Here is a 15,876-nt window from a genome sequence, read left to right on the forward strand (position 1 = left end):
AAGATCTCATGAAATGCATGTCAGATTGATACGATAGGAGTTATGAGCGCATGAATTGCATTCGGCTCATTGGGTGGCGTTCAGGTTTCCATTATATTGCATATCAGCCCCTACACCAGGAGGCGATTTTTGCTGTATGTCATCAAGCAGGACAGATGTTCTTCATCACATGTTGGAGAGCACCTCAGCTTCCTCATAGCTATTAATTAATCATGTGTACCAGCAAGATCACTTTCTGATTTGACGTGACGAGCCTCATTGGCCAGAGATGGATCTTCTAACGCGTGTTGTAGCCTTGCGAAATATAGGAGGATCCAGTAACAGTCCTACGGCATTTACTGGCTCTGTCGAAAAGTGGAACTCATGCTGAAGATGCATGTGTGCGGCACACGGCTGAGAATCCAGGGGGTCGAGATAGCGACTGAAGAATCAGCACATGTCAATGTAGTAGTGCAAGATGCTTTCGTATGAGGCCGCTTTCCTATCGTACCACTGGCCGGAGTGGTGGTGTTGTCACCAACATCCCACCTCTGCTGAAGCATAGTTTGCCTTGACCTAACAACAATCACTTGGGATTGCAAATGGTTGGTGACTTCTTCGAAGACATGGTATTCATGTTGGGAGATTTATAGAAAGAGAACATTCATTCTTGTGGCATAGTACTACGGAGTAATCATTGATCGTCTCTAAACTGTGTCTCGTGCGTATGTATTTCTGACTCAACTGTGCGCTGCCAAACCGTGTGTGAAACCTCCCAGTAACGTCCAAGCCCCTTGCTAGACCGGATATTAAACATCCAATAATGATACCTGACCATCCCGATGCGCATAATCCGCAGACAAACGTAATTCAATCTCGTCGTAATTCCATTCCTGTCTGTTCTGATACTATTGATCGAAGAACAAGACTACACTCAGCATTCGTTCCAGAGCAGTTTTAGGATGGTGGCCTCCATCCGGGGCCTCATCTGAGCCGGAGCCGTCGCTAGAGTGGGAGTTCTCGGCTTCGAGACCAGTCTTGAAGCGATACTCGGGGTGTCTCTTCCGTTTTCGAATATGTGCAGAGGAAGGTTGTTGATGTGGTACTGGAATGGGTCTTGTTTGTTCCTCGACCGTATTTAAATGCTGGTGTGAGTGGACACTACTTGCGTCAGAGCTCTGAATCGAGCCGCTGTGGTGACTTCGGTCGCTGCTGCCACTGCTGGAGGTCTCAATGTAGTCTCCAGAGTGCTCCGATGACGAAGATGAGTCTGTCATGTTATGTCGTAGAGTGGGTGTTGTGGGTGTCGGTGGAGGGTGAGCCCCCCAGCCGTGGCTTCGAGTGTTATCAGCTACCCCAAGAAAATGGGGGGATGTCTGACCCGCAGGATGATCATTATTGATTTGTTGGTGCCGCAATTGTTCCCGTATACGCCGCATGGCGTGCATGTGAGTACGGAAGCCGTTTTCAATCGTCTCAAGATTCATCGTTCCGGGTGGAGGAGGACGTGAAGGGGGTTCCTGAGGATGCCTAAGCTGAGCTGGTGATGGTGGAACATTAGGAAGTTGTAGTCCAAGTCCAGGTGATCCATTTTGCAGGACTGGTGAGCTCATGACTCGGGCTTCTTGAATAAATTCCATCTGTCGGGTCGACCTATCCGTGGACCGTTGTGTTCCCGTTGGGAGATCTGCATCCCATTTATGCAGGACTTGCTTCGAGACCTCGCTCAAGACCCGGAATTCCTCTGATTCGGATGTCTCCCGTGCCCTAGCGAGCTCGGCATGTGTGAGGCAAGAGAGGAAGACGTTGAGTGTCTCAACCAACATTGATAGCTTCCGTCTGAAATCTTGTATCGTGACTCCCTCAAATGTAACATCGCGGTGCAACAACCAATTCTTGATACTTGCTCTATCCTTAGCTGAGCTGCCGAGATATTGTCTGACAAGATTGTGCAATGGTCGTAAAACTGCCCCTAACGAGGACAAGATTTTTGAGAATGTTAGTGCCCATCTGGCTTTGTCAGGTTGTCGGTCAATCAACAATGATGTCGTGCCGACACTATGGAGTGAGTCCAGACTGATGGCGATGGTCCAAACCTCGAAACGCAGGTTCTCAAAGTCCTCGCAAGCTTTTTGCATGCCATAAAATGTGTGCCACGCCAATTTACATACCTCTGCCATCGTGGCAGGCTCTCCCGTAGTAGTGAAGCGCATGGCTGTAGGCATGGGGTCGTAAGAATGGTCTAGGGTGGTGCAAGACGTGTGGTTGTGGTTCTGCAATGTCTATTTAACAGGTAAGCATAGAGTAGAGCCTCGCAATTCGTATCAGGCGTGACATGACACACTTGTTAGCATTTGCCTCTTAGGTAGCTAAATAGGGCAACGGCACAAGTGACAGGTGATAATAGGCACTCTTTCGCCTCTGCGAATGATTTCTATTGTGAATGAGATCAAGGAAGTAGAGTCCATAGGGGATCTGGGGGAGTCATCGACTTGGCCCTTCCAACTGGTCGTCTTGCAACTCAGTCCCAGGAGTCACACCACACTGTGGTGCGACTACTGTACCCGTATGGCTCAAAGCGCTCAGCTCCCCACTCAAGGAAATATATGTTTCCAGGTAAACCGGACTCATTCTCCATTACACGCCACGCTCCAGGCGCAAGTCGATCGGACTAAATCAAGGAACCTTATCGGTTAGCCACATGCGACTTACCATCAATCGAAGGGGCTGGGTCATTGCGCGTCCAGACTTTGAGGATGCCACGCATAAATAGGTTGTCTGAAGATTCATGCCACCAATACAGTCTCGATGAACACAGCAGCCACTTTACTTCGGAGTCTCTTACGTTTTTGATGATTGCTGTGAAGGTTGCTTTGATGTTGTAGCTGTTGACTCTGTCCGTGTGTTCCGTTGCGCTGCCACATCTTATCCAAGAAGCCGTCTGGCAACAGAGTGGTATGGTAGAATGCAGGTCGTATGCTTTACGGCATTTTGTGAAACAGGTCTGTATTGCCAAGAACGAGCAACACCTGATACCCTGAGGCCAGACCTAGCCGTTGGGGAGGCTTACTCGTAGGTACCTGAAACGCGCTCCTGTAGCAATACATGAAGCTTCATTAAAAACCCTCAATCTACCCCAAGCAGGTTGTTTGATCTATCCTGTACATACTCAAGCCTTCTTCCGGCCACCTAACTATCCTGACCTAGGTTAGAGTGTATGTCAGGCATCAAGATTCAGTACCTATACTTTCACCAATATCGTGACTTCCATTGGTCCTCACTAATATTATCGTCCGCTACGTGGGTTGGATCCTTCTGCTTTAACCAAGGGGTTCTGTCCCAAGATTGACGCTAGGCTTCGAACTCTGTAGGTAAAGCAAATCTGGCTCTTCTCACTGGTTCTTTCCTTGAAGAACGTTGCTCGATTATTCGAATAAGTCTCGGGGTTTAGACGCGTAAACCTCCCATCATACGATACGCATCTAAGTCGTCATTTTACTTGTAAATATGAGCGTTAGTCGCTCAGGCTTTCTGTGCGACATCATTGCTAAGATGATTCTGTGGATACCCAGCCTCTAGAAGCCCTTAAACCTGTCCTAAACTGTAAATGATGGCGCTGGGGCAGAGTTTCTAGGTTTGGATTTCCAGCAATTAACTCCATCACTTGCCAATTAAAGACAGTCTGGTGCTTTGATCCTCCACAGTGAGGCGCAAGGCGGAGAATGTACGAGAGGATGCACTGCCATGGACCCAGATCTAGAATGAGCTTCTGTTGTCACACCCGCTCTCCCACCACCGTGAACGATAAGAGATGCTACTTTATGCTCGTACGTGGTCTTCTTCAATCTAATAGCCGTTTCTTCACTGTCGTTGGGGTTTGGAGACCTGCTCTTCATTAGACGTAGTAACCAATCATCGTCTAACTCATGACTAGCTGAACTGAGGAAGGTTTTTGACCGACTTCCTCATATTCAGTAGTTAGATGCCGACACCACATCCTGCCCTTTTCCCACTATAAACGATGTAGGATCCTGGCTTCATTCTGAAATTCTCACGAATTATCTTTCACCAGAGATCAAGACTAGTATTTCACTGAAACGCCACCACGGGTGGGAAGCTACAGCTTTTTGGCCAAACCCGAGACTGCTTATTCGACCTTGCAACAACAGTCTGAGCACCACGTAGAATAGCGGTGAAGCAAGAACATCCATCACTCTCACAGCGCGGTCAACATTCAGTTCTCACCATGAAGAACGAGATGAAACAACAAGCATCGAGCACGGTGACCACTTTTCAACTTCTCATACCTTCGTGGGTGATTGTCAGGCCATACACGTCGAGTGCAATAATAGTTGAGTTAACATAGCCCGGAGCAGCCCGATGACCATTTGGAAGTCGCCCGTGGAGCTTAACACATTCAGGGTAACTTGTGACCAACGACATGCCACCCGAGGGCACATTTGTCGTAGGGAACAGATTTCTGCACTAACAATCTACCTCGTACGGCTTACCTCAATCACCAGAGGGGTGGGGACAGAGCCTAACTCGAAGGCCAGCTCTGCGGGAAGTCAGACCACTCTCCCTCAAAGCATCACTATCAATTTCCGCTTCTTCCTATTGCTACCAGATGCAAACCACTGAAGCTGCATTCCAGGCATTGGCAACCGTTTAATACTGATTGCATCAGAACGTAAACCCTCTCTCTGTGGGGGTGAGTGCAGAAGCATAACGCTAGCCAGTGAAATCATACGACACCCTACTGGGCTTTCATCTCCTTCCGACAGAGCCCCTCGGAATAATGCAGATGGATTACAGATCTCGAGATATTTCGTTCTCATAGATACCTCAAATGCAAGACTATTCCCCAGCTCACTCACTAGATTCACTTCATACTCCCGGTCTACTGCAACCCATAATGCGCATGCCATTTTTCTCGGTTTCCCCTACTCCACGTTGACGACAAGTCGAAGCATACCGCATTAGACAGTATGCACCACACCAAGATATATCCGACGACAGATTGTCAACAATACACGACCAAGGCCATAGAATCAGGGTGTCCAATAACATCTTGTGCAGATATGAAATACTTCGCCTACAAACTTGGCTACCTCTCAAGGCTAAATATTCGACACGAAGCACAGAAACCCGAGCCTCACCTATGCAAACTCCTTGGCCATGCACTCCTGTTCGACAATGCTCGAAATTACATCAATGAACATCTAGATGACGAAGAACTCAAGCCAGTGGAAGTCGAAACACTCCCTGTTCTGGAGTGGGAAGAATTTGAGGATGACGCAACAATTCAGTATATTGAGGATATCGAGGATGATCCGACATCCATCATGGATGCAGAAGCCATTCAGCAACCGGTGTCTTCTTCGCATAAAGAGCCTTCATTACAGCTCGTAAACACCCCCCGAACACTGTCAATTTTGCATGCTTCGTCCATTGAATCGCGGCCGCATTGTGACCAGCAGTGGGAAAATGGCAGCAACGCCAGCACAGAAGCTGGGGACGATGATGAAGGACATTGGAGTGACACAACATATGAAGAAGAAGACATCGACCCACCGTTGCTACACTGTGGCGAATCTGACCCTTTCCTTCTAAAGACTGCAGACCCTGGTTATCCTCTGCATAAGTCGGAAGACGATGACATTGTGCTTTGGTCCCAACAGCCTCGTGTTCTGTCACTTCGACAAGTCGAGGATATCTTTGTGGAGGCTTTCGGTTGAGAAGAGGGTTCTTATTGTGGATTGAACGAATGATGAAACGAACTTTGACTCACTCGAGTCCTAGAAATACCCCAACCGGCAACATCTCCAATGCCCACGCATTGTGCCGCCCTGTTTCCCTTCAGGTCAACGATGGTCAAGCTCCACCTTGTGATTGAGCGAAAATGAGGCCTATGATTACTATTTCAAGAAATTTACTTAGCATTTAGCACGGTGCTTCGGCGAGTAAAATGGCCTGTACCAGAGGCATGTAACAGATATCATGACCAAATGAAATTCAGCTCTCAGCGAAAGTGCTCAGAGAAACTCAACCCAAGTCTCTCCAGTTGGAAGCTGTTCATGATGATAATTCTAGGGTAGGATGTCTAGATACCACAATGGAACACTACTAGATGTTACTATCAGGTGAGACAGCCTGTTTATCCTGAAGGAAGGCCTTAGTGAGAACCTACAAGGAGACTCTCTTGCTGACATGATGCTTTCACAGGATAAAAGAATTGGATATTACGGAGTTCTCTGGCTGATTGGCAGTTTTCAAGTCATCACTACGCTTAACCGAGCACATAATCATGGTCGTGATTGAGTGTCAACCAATGCTTGTCAGCTCTGCCAAATCATACGCCGCAGCGTCAAGAGACCTCAGAGCGGAGGCGCATCCAGCAATCAAAAGTGCAGAAGCCTATTGCCTTTAGTGTACAGCCGAGCTAATGGTATTCTTTGTAGGGTTTCGCTTAACAACGGATTTGATCTCGAGTGATTAGCACATCACCCGCAGATGGATGGCGTGCATCATTCCCCGGATTACCTTGCAGCTTGTATCAATACCGGCACTTGTATAAGGCTAATCCTGGTCAGACCACCATACTAAGTTGTTCTTCGTAGACACTGCTAGACTTGTGCGGGAAAGTGGATTGCAGTCGAATCGGCCGAATCTGGTGTCGCTCAAGCGTGGAAGAAGGGCGAGCAGACACCCCTTCGAGAGTTGCCAGCTATAGGTAGATTACGAAGCAGCAGACAGCCTTTGACAAAATGCACTGTCAGCGTTTCGTTCCGTCTGATTTGAGTGTCAAGACTCTAGACATAGTTAGTAAAGAGCTTCGGAAGATCCCAAGTGGCATACGTCACAGTCAACAAGAGTCTGTGTAGGCCTATATGCAAAAAGGCACATTCCCATCTGTTCCCTTCGTCTCTGCATGTTTCGAGTCTGTTTAACAGGCAGAGTAGTATAATCAGCTATCTGTGGGGTAGTAGTTGAGGAAATGGTTTGGCTTGTTTCCAATGATCGCTATATTAGCCTAGACTCTCACGCACAAAACCTCATCTTCATGGTAGAGTGTGTAGAATTTCAGTAGGTAGTAGTCCAGAGACCATTCCAGTTGATGTAGTTAACAGTGAGAAATCGATTTTTCGCACCAAGCCACCCTGGCCAACATGTTCCAGCCTATTCGCTTGTCGAGTCGAGGCGCAAGGCTGTGATCGACAGGGGTAATCGGATGCATGAGGGTAGAAGTTCTGTGGAACTTTCTAAAGGTCCCATACCCAAGACAATCATGTACCTCAGCAATATCCCGAATTCCCATGAGCAACTTGCAACGTTAGTATCATTCACAGTTGACCACCGGTTCTAAGTCGTTAGTAGGTTAGACCTTCAGAGCGATCATCACCTCTCAACATTGACCGTCAGGCAACATGTACAATTTGCTCGGATATCGCCGACGAAAGAGCACCTGATAACTGTCTTCAGACTCAAACTTCTCGTGTTGCAACAAATCCTCCTCCGTCCACAACCTATTCCTTCTTTAAACACCTGACCAACTGAATTGTTACTTGTGTCATTCTTTATGCTGGGGATTTTTTGGCATACGGCTCATTTTCATTGTCCCTAGGAATCGCAACTGCCACCAATTATAACTTGATCTCACACACCTTGATTAGCCGGTCACAAGCCAGATGAACATTCCAGGATGCTATTGCATTCCTCTTCATCCCAAAACAGAGCACTGCAGCTCTTCGAGCCCGCGGATTACGCCACCACAACATGTCGCCCGGTATGACGGGTCCAATGACTCTGCGCTTTGCACGAGTCCGACGAATCCACCTCCACTAGGACTCCTTTGTGTGTGCGACTTGCTGCGAGACGGAGAATCCGGCCCTCAAAGCTGTAGGCTTTCTATACACCAGAAGAAGCAGATGTTGGTGTCTGCGCAGGCCGCTGAAGAGTCTCACTGGAAAATGATCAGCTTGCCGACGAGCCTGGACAGCACAACTCTCTCCATGAGGAATGCTTCGAATCTTGAGGCAGATAAAAGGGGAAGAGGGAACGAATTTTTATTTTCGCGGGACAGCCAGATGAATGAAGGTTTTTCGAAACTCTCCTCAGCGCGAGATGTAATCACACAAGGTGGGAGGCATCCGAGTTGTGAGATGCAGACACCCAAGAAGCAGGGATTGCTTGAGCTTTCGGAGGATGGTCTCGATGATTGAGAAAGTGCAACAAGATTGTCGCAACTCACTTTCCACAACGTCTCTTCTTCCGAGAGCCAGCTGACATGTCTCCAGCTGAGTATTGTCATATCATTATACACAATTTAAATGTTATCCCCGAGAAACTAACTACTCCAGTTGCGGTACATCTGTCTTCTCACCGACTAACACGCCATCCTCCTTCGTAACATCAAAAGCTAGCGCGGGCTCCGTCACCATCACAGCTTGTTCTTGGCGAAGGATTCTGTTTGCTGTGATTGCAACAGGAGCAATGATGTTCAGCAACCTTTGGGTCACGGGTGTTGCGAAAGAGAGGTAGAGTGTTCCACTTGGTTGCATGTTCAAGCTCGATTGTCCGGAGACAGAAGGAAAGGAGCGTTGTAGTTCCAAAAAGCACCCTAGATGGCAGATCAGAATAGTTCAAAAACAAGCAATGGGCTGCATACACATTAACAATCATCAAAGCAAAAGTTGCCTTTATCAGTCTGCAGTCTGTTGTGAAAGAGGATTTCTGTGTCTGCGTGCCGAAGAATTCTGCCATGAAAGCTGGGCAGCTGCCTGTAGCGCTATGGTCCCACACTCCTACCAGGGTCGCCCAACCCACCAGAAACAATGCGTCAAGGGCTGCGAGTGTTGTGAAGAATGTTGGACCCTCGAAAAACACAGGAAGCACTGTTACAACAGAATAAACAGCACAGAAGCAAGCCACAGCCAGCGCTCCTGTCGCCTTGGAGGGCACCTTTACTTCTGCATTGGAAAAGCTACTGGTGACTGCAGCAACGAGTCCAATGATCGGTATGGATATCGCGATCTCTAGGGTGCGGGTTGCGACGAGGGAGAGACGGAGGAAGACCTCGTCCAAGGCCTGGGATAGTTCGAGCTCTCTCGTTTTGAACTTCATCTGTAGTACTAGGTATGTGAAGACTTTGATTAACTTTGTGGAATTCTTTCTTGTTTATCGGCCGCTATCATATTTACTAAACACAGGGCTTTGTATATATCTTCGAAGTCTAATCTCAACTTGAAGAAGCCTGTGATTTGTGACCTGAAGTCTCTACGTGTCTTGTGATCGACGTTCCATATTCCAAGTGCAAATTTCTCACTCGGGTAATCGATAGCTCAGAATGAGGTGTTGGTAGATTCACTACAATAATGGCGTGAGCCGGAAACGATGTAGTAGCACATTAAGAGCCAGAATGTCTCTCGACGCACTGTTGCGGACATCAGGATATGCTTGTAACTACTTGGTTAATATGGTTCACCTGGGTATGTGGCATTCCACCCCACCCCGAATGCTGCGGTGTGGGCCAAACAGATGAATGCCGACATTTTGAGCCATTTGATATTCGATATTGAATAGCCACTGTTTAGTATCAGTCTCAGATACCTATTTGGGACCAAGAATGTTGTTCGGCGGATCTTGGATTGACCAGGCACTAGAAAAGTTGTCATCATGTGCCATTAAGCACGCAACACAACTTTTGGGGTTGTGCATTGTCGATAGCGTTCAAAACTCTCCCCTTGCAACCCTATATTTTACCTAACGGTTTTGTTCCGAACGGCATGGAAGGTTCGATACTAGGTCTGATGCTCGGCTTTCTGAAATTTGGGCATTACGTTAGTAGCTTTCATTGAAAGGGTTTGCCCACCAAGAATAGTTGTCGTTGCTCCATGAGGAAAGATTGGCTATTCGTGAGGATGAGTGTGGATCATGTAATAATGGGTCATTCTGCGAGTCGAGGTGAGTTTCCAATTTTCCTCGGGTTTTGGGGGCTGCTGCGTAGGGACTCATTAGGCGTCAAGCTCGCCTGTGTGTCCGGGATGAAAGGGCCAGCCTTGCCGTTTGCCCATTGCCAAGCGCTTTGAGCACTGCCGGGCTCCAGAACTGGACTTCCTGACGGAGTCATCCGGCTTAGCCTGCTCCATATTCTTGGTGGTCTGATGAGCCTGAATCTTCGATCTGGAAAGCCAAGCTACCAATGCACTCGCCTAAGCGAAGGACAGGGAAGGTATCACTATCTCTGTCATTGACAATAATAAGGACCTGTCTCGCACACGTGGGGTGACACTCAGGGTCCTCTAAGTCTTTCACAACTATTATTTTTTTGGAATTCAACATCAAACAATTCTCAGACCATCCTAAAGCAAGATGCCATATTCTCAAATGTTTCAGCATTATCAGGATCCATCTTACGACAATCAAGTATGTGATTAAAGTGGTGGGAGCTTTTTGCCACTATGCTGAGAATACTAGCAGCAACCTTGGGTTGAGGTTGATTTCACCAACCTCCAGCCTCCTATTGGCGAGTTCAAGGGTCAAGATCAATCTGGCTACTATGACCTGAACGCTATCGATACTACTGAGGACGTTGTCGGTTCACCGAATTACTCTCAGTTCCTCAATTTCGAATCATCAGATATCCCTTCATACACAGTCTCAAACGAGTCCATATACTACAGAACTTCACCAGAATCAGCTGCCCTGTCGCGTCAGTCGACGAGCTATCCTCTCAAGACCGAGCCAGGCTTGAGTCGCAATACGTCTTATTCGACAGGGGGCTTCGATCCTTCAGTCCTGGAAAACATTCCCCAAGCATGCGGTCCAGAACCCAGCTGCATTCAGCTTGCTAACCTTGCGGAAATCGAAGACTGCAATGGTCCGCCTTGCCTCTCCACCAGCATTGGATCTTCTGTCGAACAAAAGCCAATCAGAAGATCACCATCAAGGACTGTCTCCAGCGAAAGCAAACTACGATCTAAGCAAGTAACTGACGGAGACAAGAAGTCGCGCAACAAAAGAGCCCACAAGCCTTCAGAAAGTGAAGACGAGTCAGCCAATATCCGAGCTAAACAAGCCCACTCAGTTGTCGAGCGACGATATCGAGACAACTTGAATGGAAAGATCATGCAGCTCCACCGAGCGCTGTCGGCCACAGGCACTACTTCAAGAATGACTGGCATGTCTGCGCAAGACTTCTATGCCTCTCGAGAACACCGAGGAAAAGTTAGGAAGTCAGATGTCATGACCGACGCAATGAATTATGTTCACCAATCCGAAGTGGAGATGCGCCACATGACCGATGAAATCACGCGACTCAGCGACAGAGTCATGGCCCTAGAGAAGCTTGTCAAGTGTGAAGACTGCACTCTGCTCAAACAGATGGTTCGGCTACAGCTACAACAGCAGAACGCTTAATGAATGAATTTTACGCAGATTTTCGAGATGGACCCGGCTTCGGACCTATGACTCATCTCTGACGATGTACATGCGCTTGAAAAAATGGACGGCGTTGGCTGTGTGGATAATTTTCGAACATATCGGATGGATGCTCAAGTGAGCAAGTTTGGTGGACTGCCATTTGGGAGAAAGCCTACGGGCAGTTCTGGGAAATACCAATTGTGGACTTACGAACAAAGTTGCGAATCGGCTCGTTGGATTATAGCTGCAGGACAAGGCACAATCTCACATCTAATTGCTTTTGCAGATTCGGTCGACTATTACGGCAGGGAGGTACAGAAGATACTTATTGTACGGAAGATGATATGACGACTTCAATAGAAAGATAATTCTGGGATCTCATCGTCGCATGCATGCGCAAATATAGCAAGTCGATGCTTTATGCAAGAAATTGATCTGTACAACTCACTACTGAATACAATGTTGCCTTGCCGGGTACCACATAGTAGGTCAGTACATACAGGGCTAGGAGACAGACTCTGAAGTCAAACGCGGTTTCCGCACCCTGAGAGTTTACTTTCCAGGAATATGGATCTGCCGCCCTCGACCCGACTTCCAGTAATTTTACGAGATACGCTAGCGACGTCTCGTTAGAGGAAGTTGCCATGCGTAGGTGATTGAACTAATCATGAGATATGTTGCTGACAAGTGTACCAATACGGGTGTCCTCGCAGTAAAACCACGAGTGGACTGATATTTTGTAGTACAGAAACGGGACACACCTAGAAATACCAAACTTACTCATACGATACTTTTGGGTCTAGAAACTCGTAACTGGGGAAGCGATGCACTCCGCAATTCAAGCCACAAACCATACCTCGACATACATTGTTTCGACAACACTTCATATTGGTACATTAACATTATCGCGATCCCCAGAGCTGGAAAAGACACTTCAGCTTTTTTCTGTGTTCCGGAGGTGCTCTAGGCGTCCGAGGAGAAGTCGTCGATCGAAAAGTCCTCAACAATGGGGGTGTTATCGGGGCATGACTTGAAGGGTATGTCCACACTGCTAGGCTACGCTTATGGGGTAGCTTCGTCTGTCCTGACTACCGCCTCAGATTGGCGGTGGAAGTCTCTAATACCAGAGCTGCCGGGATAGCCTGAATACCCTGGGGCAACCCCCAGCATCGGCATGCCCAAAGAGCCACCGCCCAATACAATTTCGCACCAATCGCCAGTGAAACTTGAACCACGGTGATCGCTTGAAAAGGCGCCCGATTCCAAGAACGAGAAGGAACAACCGTACCAATAGCCCATTCTTTCAGCGATTAGCCATACGGAAGTCCCAGAGTACTGGTGGACAGAAATTAGAACTGGCACGCGGTTTCTTGTGATCAAGCGGGCTAGAGAGAGAGAAAGAGAGAAAAACGTTGACACCGACGAAGAAAACACACTTCATACTCAAGTCATTCCAACTAGGTGGAACACCCATGAAAAGGCGTCCCCTCGAATTCTGGCTGAGCCGAGGAGTTGACAGGAATTTGCCGTGGACAGCGTCGGAAGAATCAAGGGAGGAGATAGTTGCAGTTTGAATCGCTGGTGCTTCTCCATTGCTCTGCAGATCGTCTTCATTCAAAATTTACGAAGTACGACATTCATTTACTAGCCGCCAATGTTAGCGATGGTCTGGAAAAAGCCGGATCTGAGTCCAAGTGTCTGGAACAAGCTGACAGGGAACGGCCGCATTAAACATTGCTTCAATCCAGTTCTCATTTTTACTGGGGTTGAGAAACGATCGGTGATCTTTTGTAGCCAAGAAAGGCACTTCCTCTTCATGTTAAGCGCATAGGAATGTGGATTTTAGCGCGTGAGCTTTTGGACGGGACTCTGTTAGCACGCTGGAAGAATTTTGGTAAAGGTCTTGAGGTGTACTGTGAGGATGTACAGAATTTCCGTGCAGCACAGCAGAAGCAGGCACTAAGGTGGAGGAAAGACGTGTACGCGTAACTTTGATGGTTAGAGCTCCATCGATAGAGTCGCTGTCAATGAGATGGTTCCATGCCAGAGATTAGGATGTAGATCTTATCCGAGCCGTTCAGCCGCTTCAGAAAGTAATCATATTGCGGGTAGCTCCTTGTGCGAGACCTCACTCCCGATAGCACATGGCGTTGGCCTGCGATGATATGCCGATATGGAGCATTCAGCGAGCAACCAATTAATTGGTACATTCAGAACTTCCTTATTGGGCTGTGTCAAGGACGAGGGTGGACCGGGATTATGAGGATGGAACCCCCATGAGCGACATGTTGAGGGGCCACCACGACGGAAGAAGCCTAGAGAACAATTTAGTCATGGGCTCATTTTATGGCGACGCCTTCCTGTGAAGAATCAGCCATGTCGCCAACCCTGCAGGGCCTGCAGGGCCTGCAGGAGGACCCCTCGGTCGTTGCAAGCGGACACCCAGGTCGGAGTAGAGCACCGTTTCGAATTGACAGACGAATCGCTGATATGAGAATTTAGTAACTCCATTGGGGAGGAGATTCCAGGAGCTGTGCACAGCACACCTTGCCTGCCTGGCCGTGTCGGTAGCTCCGTAACGCTCCTTCAACGCAAGCTTCTAAGGGCGACCGGATGGGCGTTGGTATCGGGCAGGCTGTAGCATTCCGAACAATTGCCGCACGTTGCTCCTCTCTTTGCTAGCAAAAGAGACTCACTTCCGGTCTAGCAGGACTTCAAGGACCTAGTTCAACAGCTGAACCCTAAGAAATAATGAAACGGCACGTGACAGACCGGTTCCACGAGGCTGTGGAAGCCAAGGAGAAATCGCCGATGGTCATGTGATCCGCCGGAAATGCTCTCCGACCATTGGAAAGTTACTCAGCCTTCCGAGTGTGGTGTGACACTTGGTAAGGTGACTAACCCGCATCGATGTAAGCTGAGCTATTGCGTGCAAGAAGTGTCAGTCATGATTATGGCAGTCGCCGATTCCCTCCATTGATGAGCGTATTCCGTACAGCGTCGAATTACTCCTTCTGTTGCTGTGAGCCTTTTGTCGCTGCGCTGATTTTGCGCGGTGATCTGAACACTCCACACGGAGCGTGACTGCCCCAGACCAGGTTGACCACACCACCCGTACGAGAATGTATGGTGTACTTCCTGTGTCGGATGATGCTCCCTTTCCTGCCCGAATTCTAGCGACGAGGCGCTGTTAGGCTATAATATATTGTAGGTACTTTTGATGCGCTGTTGTATTTCACTTGGACACAAACAAAATTTGAAGAATACAAACCTCACATCAAGCAAGCCAACCGAATTTGTACTGCATCACAAAAAGATAGCAGACTTTGGGCAGTAATAAGAAGCACCCTTTCGACCTCGAAGATCAAGCCTCACCTATCCATTGATTTTTATTTCTGCATCAATGAGAACTGCAGCTTTACGATTGACCTCGGTCGTAAGAGGATTTTCGACACAATCCACACGGCTCGCCATCGCTCACCGACTGCCTCTCCAGCATCCACTGCACCACGGGCCCTCACAGCGAATCTTAGCCAAAGTTGCAGCATCATCTCATCCTGAAGCAACGATAGTCCCGCTAGCAGTCCGGGATATTAGCAGTTATGGGGCGCTGGGAGCAATGACTTCTGGGATCGCGTTCCTGGTTTATTGCTGGGTAAGCAATATTTCCTCCTACCGGTCCCCCAGTCCCTTCCAACCCGTTCCCTGGCTGGAAAGATGTGATTTTTGACACAATATTGTGCCATATAGCGCGAAGTCGCACGATCAGGAGCACTTCGAGATATTGATGCCGATGCTGATATCTGGTGTTGGGCAGGATGAGCAAGCCGACATGACGGACCTTTTCGCAATGTAACAAAATTGAATGATTGCATGGGATAATGACTCGTGAAGGAGAATGGTCAATGTAGATTCATCTCTGGGTCATTAAACCAACATTTTCAGGGAGGACGGCGTTTCGGATACTGGCACTTGGGTCAGTATTATGAATGATGACGAAATCACAATAGCTTTGGTCAGCTCGCCCAGCGGTGATGCAGACAGAATAAGACAAGCCCGAAGGAGGCTACTATTATACTGAGTATATCTCTAGTTTCATTGAGACCTTTGGCTGGACATGGGAAGGCGTGTTCGACCCGATTTGGGTGTTTGAGAAGCAACCTCGCGTTTGCCAACCTGGCTAGTACCAAGGCCCAGTAGCTCTATCATTGAGAAATGATGTAGTATATTCGCAAACGGTCCTTTTGCATTGTAAAATTTTTTTTTCCATAGTGACAGATTTTTCATGAGTCGTGAGATCTCCCATCTGAACCCGATGCTACCTGCCAGAGCAAGCTATCGGTCTCATATCGTGCATACTGCTTGGGGGACAATGATTCCTCGTACGGAAAAAATCGCTAATACTCTGATGATGCTTCAGAGTCACATGCCTAGAACTATGGTACTCGGATATGAAATTCGACCTCGTTGACGTAG

General features: G+C 48.0%; 3 protein-coding genes across 3 annotated transcripts; 2 read left to right on the top strand and 1 right to left on the bottom strand.

The window, feature by feature from the left end:
* Positions 1-887: 887 nt before the first annotated feature.
* Positions 888-2,204, bottom strand: LTR84_004627 (uncharacterized protein; the record flags this gene model as incomplete). Its single annotated transcript, XM_064848202.1, has 1 exon — positions 888-2,204. The coding sequence occupies one exon, from the start codon at positions 2,202-2,204 to the stop codon at positions 888-890; it is 1,317 nt and encodes a 438-aa protein (XP_064710826.1).
* A 2,856-nt stretch (positions 2,205-5,060) lies between these two features.
* LTR84_004628 (uncharacterized protein) lies at positions 5,061-5,717 on the top strand (the record flags this gene model as incomplete). The annotated part of the gene is made up of 1 exon (XM_064848203.1): positions 5,061-5,717. One exon carries the CDS (start codon positions 5,061-5,063, stop codon positions 5,715-5,717), a length of 657 nt encoding a protein of 218 aa, XP_064710827.1.
* A 4,633-nt stretch (positions 5,718-10,350) lies between these two features.
* On the top strand, positions 10,351-11,397 carry LTR84_004629 (uncharacterized protein; the record flags this gene model as incomplete). Its single annotated transcript, XM_064848204.1, has 2 exons — positions 10,351-10,404; positions 10,456-11,397. The coding sequence occupies 2 exons, from the start codon at positions 10,351-10,353 to the stop codon at positions 11,395-11,397; spliced, it is 996 nt and encodes a 331-aa protein (XP_064710828.1).
* Positions 11,398-15,876: the final 4,479 nt, after the last annotated feature.

The sequence above is a fragment of the Exophiala bonariae genome, assembly GCF_035927105.1.
Source record: "Exophiala bonariae strain CCFEE 5792 chromosome Unknown scaffold_2, whole genome shotgun sequence".
NCBI lineage: Eukaryota > Fungi > Ascomycota > Eurotiomycetes > Chaetothyriales > Herpotrichiellaceae > Exophiala > Exophiala bonariae.